Source organism: Triticum urartu, chromosome 6 (assembly GCF_003073215.2).
Source record: "Triticum urartu cultivar G1812 chromosome 6, Tu2.1, whole genome shotgun sequence".
NCBI lineage: Eukaryota > Viridiplantae > Streptophyta > Magnoliopsida > Poales > Poaceae > Triticum > Triticum urartu.
In genome coordinates this window covers 570,391,001-570,410,959 of record NC_053027.1, presented here as the reverse complement: position 1 = coordinate 570,410,959, position 19,959 = coordinate 570,391,001, and the positions used below count along the sequence as shown (strand labels likewise).

The window sequence follows — 19,959 nt, the reverse complement described above, 5'->3', positions numbered from 1 at the left end:
ACTCACCCACACCCCCTGTTATTCTGCGGCAACGACAACCTCACACCGCAGTGAACCAGTGAACCCTTGTACTCCTCTACGCATGGGCATCCACTGCCGCATCTTCCCTGGCTCCGCGTCGTCCCCTTCCTAGGCCTCGCCGTCCTCCACCGCCCTGGTGCTCTCGGCGCGGCGTGGTTAACGTGGTCAAGGAACGGCTTCCATCGGACAAGGACTGTACGTGGATAGGCTGACAGCTAGGTCCACGGCCGCAGCAAGGAAGTGCCTCCTTATTACGTGCAAAATAATTATTCCTCCACATGACAGCGGGGACCCACCGGACGGGCCACCGTATTTCGTCCCCCTGACTGCTGGGACCCACCAGCTACATCTTCGCACGCAAGGAAGTGCCTGACAGTCGGGACCCACCTGGTCAAAGCGTACGTAGCGTTGTCATTCTGGTCGCGAACGTGTACGTACATATATACTGGTCGATGTAGAGGCGCGCACGTGTCGTAGTAGAGGCGTGCACGTAGCATGTACACGTACGTACAGCGGCCAGGGTGCAAGAAAGAAAATACGGCCACGTATGTGTACATACGGGCGGGGTCTCGAACGTCTACTCGCGCATACGTACAGCCAGGGCTCGTGTACATGACTGGGTCGGAACGGAGAAACAGCGTTGTCGTCGTGTTCATGGGGAGGCAACGGAATGCGTCGTGTTCATGGGGAGGCAACGGAATGCGTCGTGTTCATCGGGAGGGCTTGGACGGAACAGGCGATGGAAACGAGGCCTGGCGTACCGCAGAACGGAGGAAACAGCCTTGTGTTCGACCGGCCACGTTCGAAACGGGATCCTGTTCATCGGGAGGGGTCTGGCATACCGCAAATGGAGGAAACGGACCTCCTACGGTCGAAACTGGGGTCCTGTTGATCAGGAGGGGTGTGGCGTACCACAAAACGGACGAAACGGACTTGTGTTGGAGCGCTACGGTCGAAATGGGGGTCCTGTTCATCGGAAGAGGTGTGGCGTACCGCAAAACAGGACTCCACGGGATACTGTTCATCTCCACCGTCGACCTCCTCCAGCCTCCACGGGCTCCTGTTCATCCAGCCTCCACCACGCGCTACTCCACCGGCTACTGTTCAACCACCCCTCCACCGTCTACTGTTCATCCAGCCCTCCACACCACAGGGTCCTGTTCAACCACCCCTCCACGGGCACTCCTCCACCGTCTACTGTTCATCCAGCCCTCCACACCACGGGGTCCTGTTAAACCACCCCTCCACCGTCTACTGTTCATCCAACCCTCCACACCACGGGGTCCTGTTCATCCACCCCTCCACGGGCACCCATCCACCGTCTACTGTTCATCCAGCCCTCCACCACACCACGGGGTCCTGTTCATCCAGAGGCAACGCCACCACTCACTGTTCATCCCCCCCCCCCCCCCCACCCCACCCCCCCGCAACGCTCACTGTTCATCCCATCGATCGGCTTCAGTTAGCAGCAGTAGCGAAGGAATCGCTCGATCGGGTTCAGTTAATAGCCATCGATCGATCGCTCGGGTTCAGTAATGCTTAACCTGCAGTGAAATCGCTCGGGTTCAGTTAGAGCCCAACGCCTCGCTCGGGTTCAGTTAGAGCCAACGCCTCGCACACACGCGCGTACGTGTACGAGAGAAACGCGCATCGCTCGCCCCCCGACCTCCCACCGTAACCGGGAACTCCCCGAAATTTTCCTCCCCCTCGCTTCTACCACGGTTTTTTCCGTCATGGACGGCCCAAAGAATGTCATGCAGCTGCGTCTCCGGCCCGCCCAGGACGAAAAGCCCATTTTCTGTCATGATTTTTGTCATAGAAGTAGGAGCCCACCACATCTATGATGATACCAGGTTTTGTCACAATTATCGTCATAGAAGTGTCATATGTATGACAGAAAAAAATTCGTTCGGCCCAAAATGTCACGGATGTGTCTTTTTTTGTAGTGTATGAAGTCTCCAACAAGTTCTATAGCTAAAAGATGGAGGAGAATAGCTCATGCAGTGAGTATGTGCTTAGATTGTCTGGGTACTACAATCGCTTGAATCAAGTGGGAGTTAATCTTCCAGATAAAATAGTGATTGACAGAATTCTCTAGTCACCATCACCAAGTTAGTAAAACTTCATGATGAACTATAATATGCAAGGGATAACAGAAACGATTCCCAAGCTCTTCATGATGCTGAAATCGACGAAGGTAGAAATCAAGAAAAACATCAAGTGTTGATGGTAAACAAAACCACTAGTTTCGAGTAAAGGGACAAAGGGAAGAAAGGGGAACTTCAAGAAGAACGGCAAGCAAGTTGCTGCTCAAGTGAAAAAACCCAAGTCTGGACCTAAGCCTGAAACTGAGTGCTTCTACTACAAAGGAACTGGTCACTGGAAGCGGAACTACCCAAGTAATTGGCGGATAAGAAGGATGGCAAAGTGAACATAGGTATATTTGATATACATGTTATTGATGTGTACTTCACTAGTGTTTATAGCAACCCCTCAGTATTTGATACTAGTTCAGTTGCTAAGAGTAGTAACTCGAAACGGGAGTTGCAGAATGAACAGAGACTAGTTAAGGGTGAAGTGACGATGTGTGTTGGAAGTGGTTCCAAGATTGATATGATCATCATCGCACACTCCTTATACTTTCGGGATTAGTGTTAAACCAAAATAAATGTTATTTGGTGTTTGCGTTGAGCATGAATATGATTTGATCATGTTTATTGCAAAACGGTTATTTAATTAAGTTAGAGAATAATTGTTGTTCTATTTACATGAATAAAACCTTCTATGGTCATGCACCCAATGAAAATGGTTCATTGGATCTCGATCGTAGTGATACACATATTCATAATATTGAAGCCAAAAGATGCAAAGTTAATAATGATAGTGCAACTTATTTGTGGCACTGCCGTTTAGGTCATATTGGTGTAAAGTGCACGAAGAAACTCCATGCTAATGGGCTTTTGGAATCACTTGATTATGAATCAATTGATGCTTGCGAACCATGCCTTATGGGCAAGATGACTAAGACTCCATTCTCCGGAACAATGGAGCGAGCAACTAACTTATTGGAAATAATACATACTGATGTATGCAGTCTAATGAGTGTTGAGGCTCGCGGCGGGTATCGTTATTTTCTGACCTTTACAGATGATTTGAGCAGATATGGGTACATCTACTTGATGAAACACAAGTCTGAAACATTTGAAAAGTTCAAAGAATTTCAGAGTGAAGTGGAGAATCATCGTAACAAAAATAAAAGTTTCTATGATATAATCGCAGAAGTAAAATATTTGAGTTACGAGTTTGGCCTTCAGTTAAAACAATGTGAAATAGTTTCACTACTCATGCCACCTGGAACACCACAGCATAATGGTGTGCCTGAATGTCATAACCGTACTATTATTGGATATAGTGCAATCTATGATGTTTCTTACCGATTAACCACTATATTTTTGGGGTTATGCATTAGAGACAGCTGCATTCACGTTAAAAGGGCACCATCTAAATCCGTTGAGACGACACCGTAGTGGTTTGGCAAGAAACCAAAGTTGTCGTTTCTCAAAATTTGGGGTTACGATGCTTATAAGAAAAAGTTTCATCCTGATAAGTTCAAACCCAAATCGGAGAAATGTGTCTTCATAGGATACCCAAAGGAGACAGTTGGGTACACCTTCTATCATAGATCCGAAGACAAGACATTCGTTGCTGAGGATGGATCCTTTCTAGAGAAGGAGTTTCTCTCGAAAGAAGTGAGTGGGAGGAAAGTAGAACTTGATGAGGTAACTATACCTGCTCCCTTATTGGAAAGTAGATCATCACAGAAATCTGTTTTTGTGACTCCTACACCAATTAGTGAGGAAGCTAATGATGATGATCATGTAACTTCAGATCAAGTTACTACCGAACCTCGTAGGTCAACCAGAGTAAGATCCGCGCTAGAGTGGTACGGTAATCCTGTTCTGGAGGTCATGTTAATTGACCATGACGAACCTACGAACTATGAGGAAACGATGATGAGCCCAGATTCTGTGAAATGGCTTGAGGCCATGAAATCTGAGATTGGATCCATGTATAAGAACAAAGTATGGACTTTGATTGACTTGTCCGATGATCGGTGAGTCATTAAGAATAAATGGATCTTCAAGAGGAAGACGGACGCTGATAGTAGTGTTACTATCTACAAAGCTAGAATTGTCGCAAAAGGTTTTTCGACAAGTTCAAGGTGTTGACTACGATGAGAGTTTCTCACTCATATCTATGCTTAAGTCTGTCCGAATCATGTTAGCAATTGTCGCATTTTATGAAATCTGGCAAATGGATAAACAAAACTACATTCCTTAATGGATTTATTTAAGTAGAGTTGTATATGATGCAACCAGAAGGTTTTTTCAATCCTAAAGGTGCTAACAAAATATGCAAGCTCCAGCGATCCATCTATGGACTAGTGCAAGCATCTCGAAGTTGGAATATACGCTTTGATAAGTTGATCAAAGCATATAGTTTTATATAGACTTGCGGTGAAGGCTGTATTTACAAAAAGGTGAGTGGGAGCACTACAACATTTCTGATAAGTATATGTGAATGACATATTGTTGATCGGAGATAATGTAGAATTATTCTACAAAGCATAAAGGAGTGTTTGAAAGGATTTTTTCAAAGAAATACCTCGATGAAGCTGCTTACACATTGAGCATCAAGATCTATAGAGATAGATCAAGACGCTTGATAAGTTATTTCAATGAATACATACCTTTACAAGATTTTGAAGTAGTTCAAAATGGAACAGTCAAAGAAGGAGTTCTTGCCTGTGTTGCCAGGTGTGAAGTTGAGTAAAGACTCAAAACCCGACCACAGCAGAAAATAGAAAGAGAATGATAAGTCATTCCCTATGCCTCAGTCATAGGTTCTATAAAGTATGCTATGTAGTTTACCAGTCCTATTGTATACCTTAGCATTGCTACGTCTTGAGCTTGCGTTGGTTTTCCCCGAAGAGGAAGGGATGATGCAGCAGAGTAGCGTAAGTATTTCCCTCAGTTTTTGAGAACCAAGGTATCAATCCAGTAGGAGGCCATGCTCAAGTCCCTCGTACCTGCACAAAACGATAGCTACTCGCAACCAACGCGATTAGGGGTTGTCAATCCCTTCATGGTCACTTACGAGAGTGAGATCTGATAGATATAATATTTTTGGTATTTTTGATATAAAGATGCAAAGTAAAAAAGTAAAGGCAAAGTAAAAAAGCAAAACAAGATTAAAGTGATGGAGATTGATATGATGAGAATAGACCCGGGGGCCATAGGTTTCACTAGTGGCTTCTCTCAAGAGCATAAGTATTCTATGGTGGGTGAACAAATTACTGTTGAGCAATTGACAGAATTGAGCATAGTTATGAGAATATCTAGGCATGATCATGTATATAGGCATCACGTCCGTGACAAGTAGACCGAAACGATTCTGCATCTACTACTATTACTCCACTCATCGACCGCTATCCAGCATGCATCTAGAGTATTAAGTTAAAAACAGAGTAACGCCTTAAGCAAGATGACATGATGTAGAGAGATAAATTCATGCAATATGAAATAAACCCCATCTTGTTATCCTCGATGGCAATGATGCAATACGCGCCTTGCTGCCCCTTCTGTCACTGGGAAAGGACACCGCAAGATCGAACCCAAAGCTAAGCACTTCTCCCATGGCAAGAACTACCAATCTAGTTGGCCAAACCAAACGGATAATTCGAAGAGACTTGCAAAGATAACCAATCATACATAAAAGAATTCAGAGAAGATTCAAATATTATTCATAGATAGACTTGATCATAAACCCACAATTCATCGGTCTCAACAAACACACCGCAAAAAGAAGATTACATCGAATAGATCTCCACAAGAGAGGGGGAGAACTTTGTATTGAGATTCAAAGAGAGAGAAGAAGCCATCTAGCTACTAACTATGGACCCGAAGGTCTGAGGTAAACTACTCACACTTCATCGGAGGGGCTAGGATGATGTAGAAGCCCTCCGTGATGACGGCCCTCTTCCGGCGGAGCTCCGGAACAGGCCCCAAGATGGGATCTCGTGGATACAGAAAGTTGCGGCGGTGGAATTAGGTTTTTGGCTCCTGTTCTAATCGTTTGGGGGTACGTAGGTATATATAGGAGGAAGGAGTATGTCGGTGGAAGCCTAGGGTTCATATATAGTGTAAGTCCCCTCAACAATATTGACATAATTGGATCACATAACTATCCCTCAACATGCAACAAAGAGTCACTCCAAAGTCACTAATAGCGGAGAACGAACGAAGAGATTATGGTAGGGTACGAAACCACCTCAAAGTTACTCTTTCCAATCAATCCGTTGGGCTATTCCTATAAGTGTCACAAACAGCCCTAGAGTTCGTACTAGAATAACACCTTAAGACACAAATCAACCAAAACCCTAATGTCACCTAGATACTCCAATGTCACCTCAAGTATCCGTGGGTATGATTATATGATATGCATCACACAATCTCAGATTCATCTATTCAACCAACACAAAGGACCTCAAAGAGTGCCCCAAAGTTCCTACCGGAGAATCACGACGAAAACGTGTGCCAACTCCTATGCATAGGTTCATGGGCGGAACCCGCAAGTTGATCACCAAAACATACATCAAGTGAATCACGTGATATCCCATTGTCACCACAGATATCCACGGCAAGACATACATCAAGTGTTCTCAAATCTTTAAAGACTCAATCCGATAAGATTACTTCAAAGGGGAAACTCAATTCATTACAAGAGAGAAGAGGGGGAGGAGAAACATAGGATCCAACTATAATAGCAAAGCTCGCGATACATCAAGATCGTATCATCTCAAGAACACGAGAGAGAGAGAGAGAGAGAGAGATCAAACACATAGCTATTGGTACATACCCTCAGCCCCGAGGGAGAACTACTCCCTCCTTGTCATGGAGAGCGCCGGGATGATATGAAGATGGCCACCGGAGAAGGATTGCCCCCTCCGGCAGGGTGCCGGAACGGGTCTAGATTGGTTTTCGGTGGCTACGGAGGCTTCTGGCGGCGGAACTCCCGATCTAATCTCCATTCTGGAAGTTTTAGGGTACGACGATATATATGGGTGCAGGAAGTACGTCGGAGGAACCACGGGGGCCCCACGAGGCAGGGGGGCGCCCCCCACCCTCGTGACCTCCTCTTTGACTCCTTGGAGTAGGGTCCAAGTCTCCTGGATCACGTTCGGTGAGAAAATCACGTTCCCGAAGATTTTATTCCGTTTGGACTACGTTTGATATTCCGCTTCTTCGAAACACTGAAATAGGCAAAAAAACAGCAATTCTGGGCTGGGCCTCCAGTTAATAGGTTAGTCCCAAATATAATATAAAAGTGAAAAATAAAGCCCAATATAGTCCAAAACAGTAGATAATATAGCATGGAGCAATCAAAAATTGTAGATACGTTGGAGACGTATCAAGCATCTTTCTAGCAAGGGAGTACAATAGTGATCTAGGAGTAGATCACTGGACAGCGGTCAAAATTATCCTTAGAGGACTAAGGAAATATTTCTCGATTATGGAGGTGATAAAAGAGTTCGTCGTAAAGAGTTACATCGATGCAAGCTTTGACACCGATCTGGATGACTCTAAGTCTCGATCTAGATACATATTGAAAGTGTGAGCTATTAGCTAGAGTAGCTCCGTGCAGAGCTTTGTAGACATAGAACTTTGCAAAATACTTACGGATCTGAATGTGACAGACCCATTGACTAAAATTATCTCACAAGCAAAACATGATCACACCTTAGTACTCTTTGGGTGTTAATCACATAGCGATGTGAACTAGATTACTGACTCCAGTAAACCCTTTGGGTTTTGGTCACATGTCGATGTGAACTATGGGTGTTAACCACATAAAGATGTGAACTATTGATGTTAAATCACATGGCGATGTGATCTAGATTATTGACTCTAGTGCAAGTGGGAGACTGAAGGAAATATGCCCTAGAGGCAATAATAAAGTTATTATTTATTTTCTTATATCATGATAAATGTTTATTATTCATGCTAGAATTGTATTAACCGGAAACATAATACATGTGTGAATACATAGACAAACAGTGTGTCACTAGTATGCCTCTACTTGACTAGCTCGTTGATCAAAGATGGTTAAGTTTCCTAACCATAGACATGAGTTGTCATTTGATTAACGGGATCACATCATTAGGAGAATGATGTGATTGACTTGACCCATTTCGTTAGCTTATCACTTGATCGTTTAGTTTGTTGCTATTGTTTTCTTCATGACTTATACATGTTCCTATGACTATGAGATTATGCAACTCCCGTTTACCGGAGGAACACTTTGTGTGCCACCAAACGTCACAATGTAACTGGGTGATTATAAAGGTGCTCTACAGGTGTCTCCGAAGGTACTTGTTGGGTTGGCGTGTTTCGAGATTAGGATTTGTCACTCCGATTGTCGGAGAGGTATCTCTGGGCCCACTCGGTAATGCACATCACTATAAGCCTTGCAAGCATTGCAACTAATGAGTTAGTTGCGGGATGATGTATTACGGAACGAGTGAAGAGACTTGCCGGTAACGAGATTGAACTAGGTATTGAGATACCGACGATCGAATCTCGGGCAAGTAACATACCGATGACAAAGGGAACAACGTATGTTGTTATGCGGTCTGACCGATAAAGATCTTCGTAGAATATGTAGGAGCCAATATGGGCATCCAGGTCCCGCTATTGGTTATTGACCAGAGAGGTGTCTCGGTCATGTCTATATAGTTCTCGAACCCATAGGGTCCGCACGCTTAACGTTCGTTGACGATATAGTACTATGAGTTATGTATGTTGGTGACCGAATGTTGTTCGGAGTTTCGGATGAGATCACGGATATGACGAGGAACTCCGGAATGGTCCGGAAGTAAATATTGATATGTGGATAGTAGTGTTTGATCTCCTGAAGGGTTCCGGAATTCACCGGAAGGGGTTTCAGATGTTTCCCGAAATGTTTGGGCACGAGAACATTTTGTCTGGACTAAAGGGGAAAGCCCACGAGGTTTTTGGAAAGCGCAAAAGGAAGTTTTGCGGAGTCCAGGGGCCAGACGCCAGGGTCCCTGGCGTCTGGGGCCAGACGCCGGGAACCCTGGCGTCTGGCCCTGGAGTCCGAGAAGGACTCTTGCCTTTCGGGTGAAACCGACTTTGTGGAGGCTTTTACTCCAAGTTTCGACCCCAAGGCTCAACATATAAATAGAGGGGCAGGGCTAGCACCCAAGACACATCAAGAAACACCAAGCCGTGTGCCGGCAACCCCGTCCCCTCTAGTTTATCCTCCGTCATAGTTTTCGTAGTGCTTAGGCGAAGCCCTGTGGAAATTATTCTTCACCAACACTGTCACCATGCCGTCGTGCTGCCGGAACTCATTTACTACTTCGCCCCTCTTGCTGGATCGAGAAGGCGAGGACGTCACCGAGCCGAACGTGTGCAGAACTCGGAGGTGTCGTGCTTTCGGTACTTGGATCGGTCGGATCGTGAAGACGTACGACTACATCAACCGCGTTGATATTATGCTTCCGCGAATGGTCCACGAGGGTACGTAGACAACACTCTCCCCTCTCGTTGCTATGCATCACCATTGATCTTGCGTGTGCGTAGGAATTTTTTAAAATTACTACGTTCCCCAACACAACTGCCATGTGGGGACGCATGTGGAGCTGCGGACGCGGCTCCGCGAGCAGATCCGGCGGCGGCAGCGACCCCAAGCGCGAGCGGCGCGTCCGGTCAGATGGCGCGAGGAAGTGGACCAACCGTGGCCTCTCGCTGCCGCCGAGCTCCGCGTCAGCGAGACAGACGAGTACGACCATCGGCACGGCCGTACCCCGTCCTCTGTCGTGGGCTCGTCCTCCGCGGCGAGATCTTCGTACGCCGGGAGCTCCTCCTCTTCCGACGCTGGCCTTCTCCCTGTGAAGAGGGAGTGGTCGGAGGAGCCGGATGAGATCGAGTTCCTCCCCGTCAAGTAGGAACCCGGGGAGTCCGAGGAGCTCGGCCGCCGTGGAGTTGTCGGGCCAGAGGACTACGTCGCCGATGTCGACGCGGTCCCGGCCGCCATTGCCGAGCGGAGCTTGCTCGAGGAGGCAGAGCGCCAACGCCACCATGAGGAGCTCGAAGATCTCGTGTTCCGGCAGGCGGTCGCGGCCAACCTCGCCGCCAAGGAGAAGGACGACGAGTGGCGGCGCATCCACGAGGAACAGCGGGAGAAGTACATCGACCTCGGCAGCTCCAGCGAGGAGGATTGAGCTCGTCCACGGCGTCGTCCATGGCCGCGAGCTCGCCGCCGTGAGATCCCCACCCCCTCTAGTACTAGTACTGATGTAGTATGTAGTATGAGCTAGTGTTTGTAGTGTTTGATCATGTAAATATATGTAGGATGTGATGAACTAGTATGGTGCAATTTCTTCCGCGAAACTGTTTTTTTTAATTATGCAGTTTCATCTACGGTTTCTGTTCGGCCGGGCTCGTTGTTGACCCGCAAGCGGGATCTTCGTCAAACCGCAAACGCGTTTTGCGGGTCAGGATTTTGCAGGGTCTGCTAAAGTTGCTCTTGTGAAGCAATGCTCCTTTTCGGGCTACAATCAGAAACATGCCTTCTTTCGAATTCAGTCTTCGAGTTGCCATCGGTACCCGCCAGTTTTAAGAGAAAGACGATCAATAGGTCCATCGACATCAAGTTTAGAGTGACCGCCATCAGCAACTCGGGCAATGTCGAGATCTCTTCGCCGGCGACCAGCTGCCGGACCATCCATCAAGGCCCTCGGCAGCTAGAGAAAAGTCCATATTTCAACCCCGAACTAACTAATCGGTTCGATTTACAACTCTTATCTTTGAAACCGAACATATTGCACCCTCAACTTACAACAAAGTTTAAATGACAAACCTAGTCTTTGTTTTTGGTTTAGTCAACCGGTTTTGACCAAAGTCAAAACTTACTCCACGATGACTGAGGGGGTGTTTGTTTCCAGGGACTTTTTGGTGTAGGGACTAGAAAAAGTTCCTCTTAGAGACCTTTTAACCAAACAGGATGGACTACTAGGGACTAAAAGTTGCTTTTTAGGACTAAATGAAGAAGACTTTCAAGAAGAGTCTTTTTTGAGACCTTTTGAGACTTTTTCATCAATGCCCCTCTATGCACCCATTGGCCCATCACCTCATGGTGTTATTTGGTTATTATTTTTTTATATACTAGAGGTAACATGGTCATTTAATAACCTCTAGAGAGGGACTAGGGACTTTTTTGTCCCTGAAAACAAACAGAAAGGGATTTTTTAGAGATTAAAGACTTTTTAGTTGGAACTAGAAAAAATCCACTTATGAACTAAACAGGGTCTGAGTAGCCAACTCACGCATGCAGTATCTCTCAACTTACCCCTCTCTCCCTCCATTCAGTCCCGAGTCCCGACCGCAGTCCCCGCCCCCGTCGCTGGGACGCTCCAACCGCCAACCAGCTCCGCCCCCGGCAGCACCGCCGACGCCGGCTACCAGCGACCGGTGACTCCGCCACACCACCCCCACGCGCAGCGCCCTGCATCGCCGTCCTCTGGGCCCGCGCTGGACGAGCTCTCTCTCACTCTCACCTGGGCTGAGATACGGCGCTCACCTTCCCCTGTGTCGAGCGGCACCAGCTGCGTGGCAGCGGCCCATGCGGCCTCAAAGTCAGCTCGTGAGCAAGTGCAAAGACCGTGGGCAGTTCCACCAGCTCCAACGAAACAACAGCGAGGTACATACATGCATGCGTGCAGTGTGTGCCGCTGGGTGCTATGCTTGATTCTTGGAGGTTGGACTTGGAACCATCCCTGGCCTAGCGCCGCCGGTCTGCTCCGCCGTGAGTCCTCACCGGCGCAGCTGCCGCAACACTAGCATCCCGTGCTTGCTTCCTCGGACGCGCCCGCTCTAGCATGCTCTCCCGCGGCATACTCCTGCAACTCTCTCGAGGGTGCGTCGGCTCTGGTGGTGTGGAGCGGCTCGGGGCTTGAGATGGCTTGCTGGTAAAACGTGTGGGGGCGGTGTAGCAGCGTCGCCGGTCTCTGGTCGCCGGCAGCGGAGGTGGTGGTGGCGATGGCAGTGGAGACGTGGAGGCGTCCGCGGCGGCGGCGACAGGGACTGTAGGGGTTCGGGGTGGACTAATCGAGACAGAGGAGGGGATAGGTTTAGATGCTGCATGTGTGAGTTGGCTGCTGACTCGGCGCTGACTAAGCTTTGACTTGGTCAAAACCGCTTGGCCACACAAAAACAACCTCTCCCTCTCTCACTCAAAACTAGATGTAAAAGTCCCTCTCTCACTCAAAACTAGAGGTAGAAGAAGGTATATAGGATACACTGGAATTTTCACCCGGCTGAACACAGCCCCGTTTTTACTATTCCCGAGCACCAAACTCTCAAACTGGATACATGGCTAACCAACGCATCCGAACCAGTTTACAGTGGGAGGGATTTATACGCGCATGCATACGCAACACCACGCCCTCCACTCTGGCCGGCACGCCCGATCCGCATGCCCTCGCCTGCCTGCACCCACGACGCGCTCGTACGTGCGCTGCGTGGCCGGCTCCAACGGATCACAACGGCCTCTACTGCATGCAGCTCGTCTACGCTACGTACGCGGCAGGCTGGAGATCGACTCCGATGCATGCACGCCCTACAACTCGGATCACTACACGATCAACCCACACACCTACATGCACCCACGCCACCGAGCCGGCCGCGTCCGACTCGCCCGATGCGCGCCCGTGCACGCCCCTGGTGCACCTGACGCGAACGCTGCCATCACAGGCACGGCTTGCTACTAACAAACAAGACCAGGGTTGTCTTTTAAACTTTGTTGCAAGTTGAGGATGCAATACGTCCGGTTTCAAAGATGAGAGTTGTAAATCAAACCGAGCGGTTAGTTCGGGGTTGAAAGGTGGACTTTTCTTCAGCAGCTATAACCGATGGTTCCCTCTAGCCAATCTGGTGATTTACTTATCCTGTTGATATTTTATTTTCCCCTGAGACAGTTCTTCATCTAAATCCTCTTGCAGATACAAAGTAGGAATGGTTCAGAAACGAGTGGTAAAAATTGCATCTTGTGTGAGCGGAAAATAGCATAATTGCAGTTTTGTTGTTGGAAATCAGCAAAAAATACTACATATTTTTTGGTAACATGTATAAACATAGCATCCAGGAGACTATAAGAAATCAAACTCCGATTTTATTCCATGCTAAATGCAGGCAGAGGAAGAAGATCAATTGGACCGGCTCAGTATTTTTGCCTGATGGCGTGTTGCTCGATATTGTAGGGCGAATTGACATCACAGATGCTGCCAGAACCAGAATCCTCGCCAGACGTATCATGCTGGAAAGCAGGACTACAAGTCTATGCACCATTAACCTCCTGTGTGTGTGATTCTGCTTGGGCGATGGAACTCTCAGTATTGGCCAGACTGTTGCCAACATCATGGTAACGGAGAAGGTTGGGTCAGCGGAGTTATCTCTCTTTACAACGAAGGAAGGCAAACGATGCACAAATGATGATGTTCTCACTTAAGGGAAACAGTTCAAGTCATTTCTTGACGCCTGTCCAAACGCATTCAGTGGTCTTGCACGACTCCAGCTAGAAAATTTTCAGCATATGCAAGCGACTGGAGTTCCTACGCCTGTTTAACTGCGACATGGGGTTCCTGTCTTTGCTACAAGTGTCACACCCACTACTCCGTGAACTCGAGCTAGTCAGGTGTAATTTTGAGAGGGTTGATTTTAAGTGGCTGCCAAAGCTAACAATGCTGACTTTTTCTTGGTGGGTCAGTGAGCATGATCCTTTGTCTTTAGATTATGTCCCACTGCTCCAGACACTGAGCATCACTCATATGGCTCGTCTACGGGATAAGGTGCTCAGGTTAAGTGAGTTCCTTGGCAAAGCCACCATAAGCCAACTGAATTTAAACTTTCTGTGTGAAAATGTTAGTGAAGGCGATAGTAGTCTTGTAGTCATCTATAAGTTTCCCTCTTCGCGCCAGCGTTACGTTCTGTTCTTTAGGTTAACAACCATATTTTTGTCTTCTGCAGATCTGGATTAAGCCAGAAGAACCAACTCAATTGTTGCATGTGTTCGACAAATTAAGGCATGTGACTTTGACCCACATTTCTGAAGAATGTGATCTGACTTGGACATTGTTCATTCTCCAAGGTGCACCGTCCCTTCAGGAGCTATGCATCAAGGCAAAGTTTTGTACATCTAATCTCCAAACAATTCCCCTTTCCGCCGCCCGTTCAACTTGTAGTGGAAAATTCTCATCTCAAGCTTCCTGAGCGCATTAAAATGTTTGAGTAATCACATAAGTTTTTTTTTTCTTTCATTTGTAAATTTTGCTTCCAAAATGCAGGTGTGGGATCATCGATGTGAAATGATAGTGGATGGGGAGCAGAGGAGGCAGTATGGGTTCAGCGAGGACAAGAAGGATGCGCACGTATTATGGAGAGCACCTGCATCTGATTTCAAGCACCACAATTTGTCTGTGCTCAGGGTATTTGGGTTTCAGTGCGAGGAGAAGATTGTGAATTGCGTTGAAAGTGTCATGAAAGCATCGGCAGCCCTGGAGGACGTATACATGTATGAGAAGCCAGTGTGCGAGTACTGTAAGCACACGGCACGGAAGGGCATATATGTGCAGAGAAAGAGTCAGCTGGCCTTGCTTAAGAACATATTGGGCATGGGGATTCATTTGCCGGGTTCATCAACGGCCTGAAGGTCTCCCAAATTGCATTGCTGACTGTATTTGCGCATGCCATGTTTTGTGCTAATCAAGAGTATACATACACCTCGACAGTTTGTGTTAGCTGTGTAACTCCTATGTTATCAAGTGTGTTCTATTTGGCAGTCGAGAAATGCTGCACACACATTTTATGGTCAACTGGAACTGTATTGCCAGTAGACTAAAGTATTAATGTATCTATGGACCTTTGTTTGATGAACCTACTTATTTAGTTGCTACTGTCTGGCTGGTTGGAGTTGGTTTGCTAAATGATCTTTGTTTTGCGTGTTCTGTTTTAATCGCCCCTTCTCATAAAATGAATTCCTTGTTTCACAAAATGATTTACTCCCTCTGTCCCATAATATAAGATGTTTTTTGACACTACACTAGTGCCAAAAAGCGTCTTACAGTATGGGACGGAGGCAGTATGTTTTATGTGTTAATTAGTTCGTATCATGTACTGCCTTGGAAATTTGGGTGTTTTTAAGATGACACTTTAACCTTGTGGCCAAAAGCAAAGCAAGAAACATCGCCGGCAAAGCAGACTGCAAGTTTACTCATCCATGAACCATCAAGTGTTATTGTTAACTGAAGAAACTGTAAAGGGTTGAACAAAAGCAGAAATTGATGGAGATACTACAGCAGAACTGCAAAAAAGCCATGAACAATTAACAGAACTTAGATTGCGCTTGCAGGCTAGATTGACGAACGTATATTCTGTGGACAAATGCACTAGGGTAAAGCGAACATAAGAAAATGCACTACACCTGCGACTACCCCTTGAATGCCGCTCATGCATAGCATATCAGAAGAGCACAGCTGAGAACAGAGTTTCTTCCAGCAAAGATGAACATGCAGGCGGATAATTTGTGAGTCACACATCCCTAGAATAAAAGTGGCTCCTGCAATTTGACATCTGCTGTGAAGTCCTCGAACTGCATGAAGCCCCAGATTGATGCAACACGTTGAGGCAAACAGACCCACTCAAATCTGTTTCATAGCTCTTCTGTAAAAAGTTTGTGTGCTTCTTTCTCCATAACAGGAGCTGCAGAAGCAGAGTAACCAACCAAGGGAGTGATAGGTGTTCACCGGATAACCCAACACATATATGGAGGACTACCGTGTGTTGCCACTAACATGTTTTCTGCTTAAAGGGCAACAACACCAAGCCAGCAATCAGCGTACTCGGTCAGCTATTGCTATCTTCGCATGACACGGAATTTTTCTCGCTTGCGGAAACGCTCGAGCAACAATTCATCGGTAGCAGCTTCTCTACGTCCTGGAGGTGGACCACCTGGATTGTTACTATCTGTTGGTTTGCCTCCAGTTTCATTAGCTTGTGAATCTTGACCTTTGTACGACTCAGGATGTTCTGCATTGTAAACAATGGTTTAGTATGCTTATTAAATGACAAGAAACATAGCAAAGATGTGATATCAATAACATGACAACATAATAGCATTAAAATGGCATCACTGCCACTAGATTTTCCGTGGGACGTCAATTTGCAGAAGCACAGATTGTTACGCAGTCGGATTTAACCAACGGTGCATTTTTAATGATACGGAAATATGAATTAAAATCTTACGTTCGACTTTCTAAACTAATCCTACCACAGACTCAAAATACCAATAGCAGATACTCTCTGAAGAGTTCTGCTACAGGAACAAAACTGTCTTTTTGACACATACCATGCCAAACAATATCATATAAATATTTCGTGTAATAGTGATACATGTCCTCACTAAGAAAATAAAATTAAGGAAATGACCTTAAGCGTATACAAACCTCTTCGCAATTTTTCAGCATAATCTCTCCCACGATGGAAATAATCAGCACTGTAACTTGATGGAATGTTTGCATCTGATTTTGTTTTACCCGCAAGCCTTCTCTCTTGCAACATTTTTTTAGCTGCCTCGGTTTCTTCAATATTTCTCAATTTGTACCTATCATGCGACGATAGTTTCTGTTAGTGATGATATTCACAGAAAAATCTTTTGAGATCACCAAGATTAATTTCAGAAAGCAAGAAATATAATATATCACCAACATCGAATTATTGTAAGCACGAAACCTGGTTACTGAAAATCCTATATCCATGAGAAATTGTCTTGGAGAAATTTATTAACCTAGACATTAACCACACTGTTAGGTTACTGAAAATCCTATATCCATGAGAAATTGTCATGGACAAATTTATTAACCTAGACATTAACCACACTGTCAGGCCTTGAATATCAACAATAGCATTAGTGCAGCAGAGATATGTCTGTAGGTTTTCTGCATCCTTACACAACTTAATAGCTTCAGTTCCTATTTACTAGCATGCATCAATGACAAAGAAGATCAATAAACTAGCCATGATAGGCTGAACTCATTGCAAAGCAATCTTGAATTGGCACTGTATATATTACAGGGATAAAATGCATAAGCACACTTAATAACACCAAACGAGATCAGTATGCTTTCCTAGGCTTCGGGCCGCAAGGATTTTGCTGATCATGAAAAACAAAAAATAAAATTCTAAATGAACTCTAAAAAATAGGATGTTTGGAGTTCACACAAAATTAAACCTATCTAGCTGATTAAATGCAGCAAACACTGGAATAGAACTGCTAGCACCCAGCAAAGAAACTTTGTCGACAATGGACCATTGGATCGAATAGTTGGCACAGGTTATAACTGATGTGCACAAATGGGAATTAACTAGTAGGTTTCATGCACTTATCTAGAGATTTATGAACAGTAGTAAATTGCTCTCCCTCACTGGTCGATATAGGCAATAATAAGAAGTACACAACACTTGAGACTTCTTTTAGGCTAGTCATAGTGGGAGTAACATAGCGCACTCCAAGAAATTTTTGCTTATGTGGCAAGTAGTTAATGAGAGGTGGTAACATAATATGTTACTGTAACATAGCACTTCCCAAGATAGAATGAGTCTACAAGCTAATAAATGAAACCATATATGACACTACTACCATGTTATTTTGCACTATGAAGGTAGTAACTTAGACTAGTGTCATATGCATGACACTAGTATAAGTTACTCCCCACTATGACCAGCCGTAGGCACCTTCCCCTCTCAATCCAACATAATGACACAACTTTAGCAAGTTTTACTCTAAATGAAGACAGAAAAAGAGGGGTGCAAGCACACACTCGATGGGCAGCTGAACTTCAGCGATGCCGGTGGTCCACTGGGTCGAGCTCTCCTCCATGTTCTTCTTCCTCACCTGCAAGCAAACGATACAACATCAATATCATTGCAGACTCACGAACAATCTCACCCTGAGGAGTGAATCACAGGGCTGTTCAGCCACAAACAAACCTTCAGGTGGTCCGGCACAACATAGAGCTCATCCACCTCGTCCTTATCGTCCTTGTCGTTGACCTCAATCGTCTTGCCCCTCTTCTTCAACAGCTCGTTCTCCACATACCTCAACCTTGAACGATCAGACCCAGGCTTATGTCAGTTCTGGAAATCGGATTGGCGAGAATAATCAGAGTCAGATGCAACAACGCACATATTGGGGTCTTCGATGGTAACAGCGGTCTCCTGCGCAAAGGTGTCCTGAAGCACGAGGTCCTCCTCGCCCGCTGCCCCTGCCCCGCTGCCACCTCGGCCGCGAGCGGAGGACGCGTCAGTGGTGGCGGAGGCGGCGGCGCCGGTGGCTACGGACGCCGCGGGGATCCCCAGCTTCCTCTCCCGGAGCTTCTGCATGTACCTGACCTCCTCCAGAGCAACGCTGCGAGGGGTGAAGGGCAGGAGGCATCAGCAAGAAACCCTAACGAGGCAAGAGAGGGGGAGCGGGAGAAGGGTACCGGCGGGTGTCCTCGTCGTCGGAGTTGTCGGCGGCGTCCGACTCGAGGCTTCGCTTGCGGAAGTTCTTCACCATGGTGAACCCGCGCCGGTGCCGGAGGGATTTGTGAGGATTCCTTGCCGGAGCGGGAGTCGCCGGCGGCGAGCGGTGGAGATTTGTGGAATGCTGAAGCGGATTAGGGTCGTCGTGTCGGAGTTTATTTTTATTTTGAGGGGTCGTCGTGTCGGAGTGAACCGGTGGATAGAAGGAATCCTCACAAAAAAAGTCCGGGCCCGTTGCTACCCAAAGCCCATAGACCGGGGTGGGCTTCCTCATTGTTGACAGTTTTCTCCGCCGTGCACACGTCTAACAACACAAGTTCACAGCTCAAAAATAAAACTCAAGTTCATGAAATCACTAATTGAGAAATACTCGTTGTAAAGACCACTCTCACCTTCTTAGGTTGTGACAAGTGGCGTGTTTCATGTGCATCACTTGTCGCAACCTGAGAGTTTTCTTTTTTTCGTAGATCCGTTTATTTAAAATGTTTTATCTCTTAAACCGTGTGTTCAAATTTTAAACCGTTTTCACTGTTTGATTCCTCGCATCAAGATCCTCAAAACTATATCCCATGTTGATAGATTTTGACAAGCTTCTTTTTCACGAAAAGATCAAACAAAAAACCAAACTAAGAGCATGTTTTTTTCGTTTCCGAGAGGCACAACCATGCCTCTCGCGAAAAAGCACAACCGTGCCTCTCGCGAAAAGAAAAAAAATAAAAACATGTCTTTTTTCATTTCTGAGAGGCATAATCATACCTCTCGCGAAAGGAAAAAAATAAACACGTCTTTTTTCATTTCTGAGAGGCACAACCATACCTCTCGCGGAAGAAAAAAAAAACAAAAAACACATTCTTTTTTCTGTTTCCGATAGGCACGGCCATGCCTCTCGCGAAAGTACAACCGTGCCTCTTACGGAAGCAAAACCGTGCCTCTCGCAGATGAAAAAAAAAACAGAAAACGCATTTTTTTTTGTTTCCAAGAGGCACGGTCGCGCCTCTCGCGAAAGCAAAATCGTGCCTCTCGAAAGAGAACGCATTTTTTGTGCAATTTTTTCAAGAATTCCTTTTTGTTCCAAAAGCTAAGGAATATGGTTGAAAAACCAAAAAACAACACTAAAAAAGCTGAAAACGCGTGTGCAAAAATTAAAAAAAAATCTAGAGAGAGCGCCCAGAGCGCACACAATGTCCAGAGCTCTACTCTAGAAACCTGACTCTTTGAATGCTTGCATCTTAAAGTCTCCAAAATAGAGGATAATTCGTCCAGGGTGCACACCCACTAC

General features: G+C 46.1%; 1 protein-coding gene and 1 pseudogene across 1 annotated transcript; one reads left to right on the top strand and one right to left on the bottom strand.

The window, feature by feature from the left end:
• LOC125517080 overlaps positions 1-14,809 on the top strand; it is a 36,492-nt pseudogene extending 21,683 nt beyond the window's left edge.
• Positions 14,810-15,476: 667 nt separating this feature from the next.
• LOC125515576 (protein COP1 SUPPRESSOR 2-like) lies at positions 15,477-18,863 on the bottom strand. Its single transcript, XM_048681071.1, has 6 exons — positions 18,641-18,863; positions 18,343-18,564; positions 18,147-18,261; positions 17,978-18,051; positions 16,604-16,761; positions 15,477-16,187 (listed from the first exon to the last, which is right to left on the bottom strand). The coding sequence occupies exons 1-6, from the start codon at positions 18,712-18,714 to the stop codon at positions 16,015-16,017; spliced, it is 816 nt and encodes a 271-aa protein (XP_048537028.1). The 5' UTR covers positions 18,715-18,863; the 3' UTR covers positions 15,477-16,014.
• Between the last annotated feature and the right edge of the window lie 1,096 nt (positions 18,864-19,959).

Bases quoted from the DNA above. Each gene is read 5' to 3' on its own strand.
- LOC125515576 (XM_048681071.1), bottom strand. From the start codon at position 18,714: ATGGTGAAGAACTTCCGCAAGCGAAGCCTCGAGTCGGACGCCGCCGAC. The intron at 18,565-18,640 runs GTACCCTTCTCC...CACCCCTCGCAG, and splicing joins GACGACGAGGACACCCGCCG to CGTTGCTCTGGAGGAGGTCA. The intron at 18,052-18,146 runs GTTTGTTTGTGG...GTTTGCTTGCAG, and splicing joins TTGTGCCGGACCACCTGAAG to GTGAGGAAGAAGAACATGGA.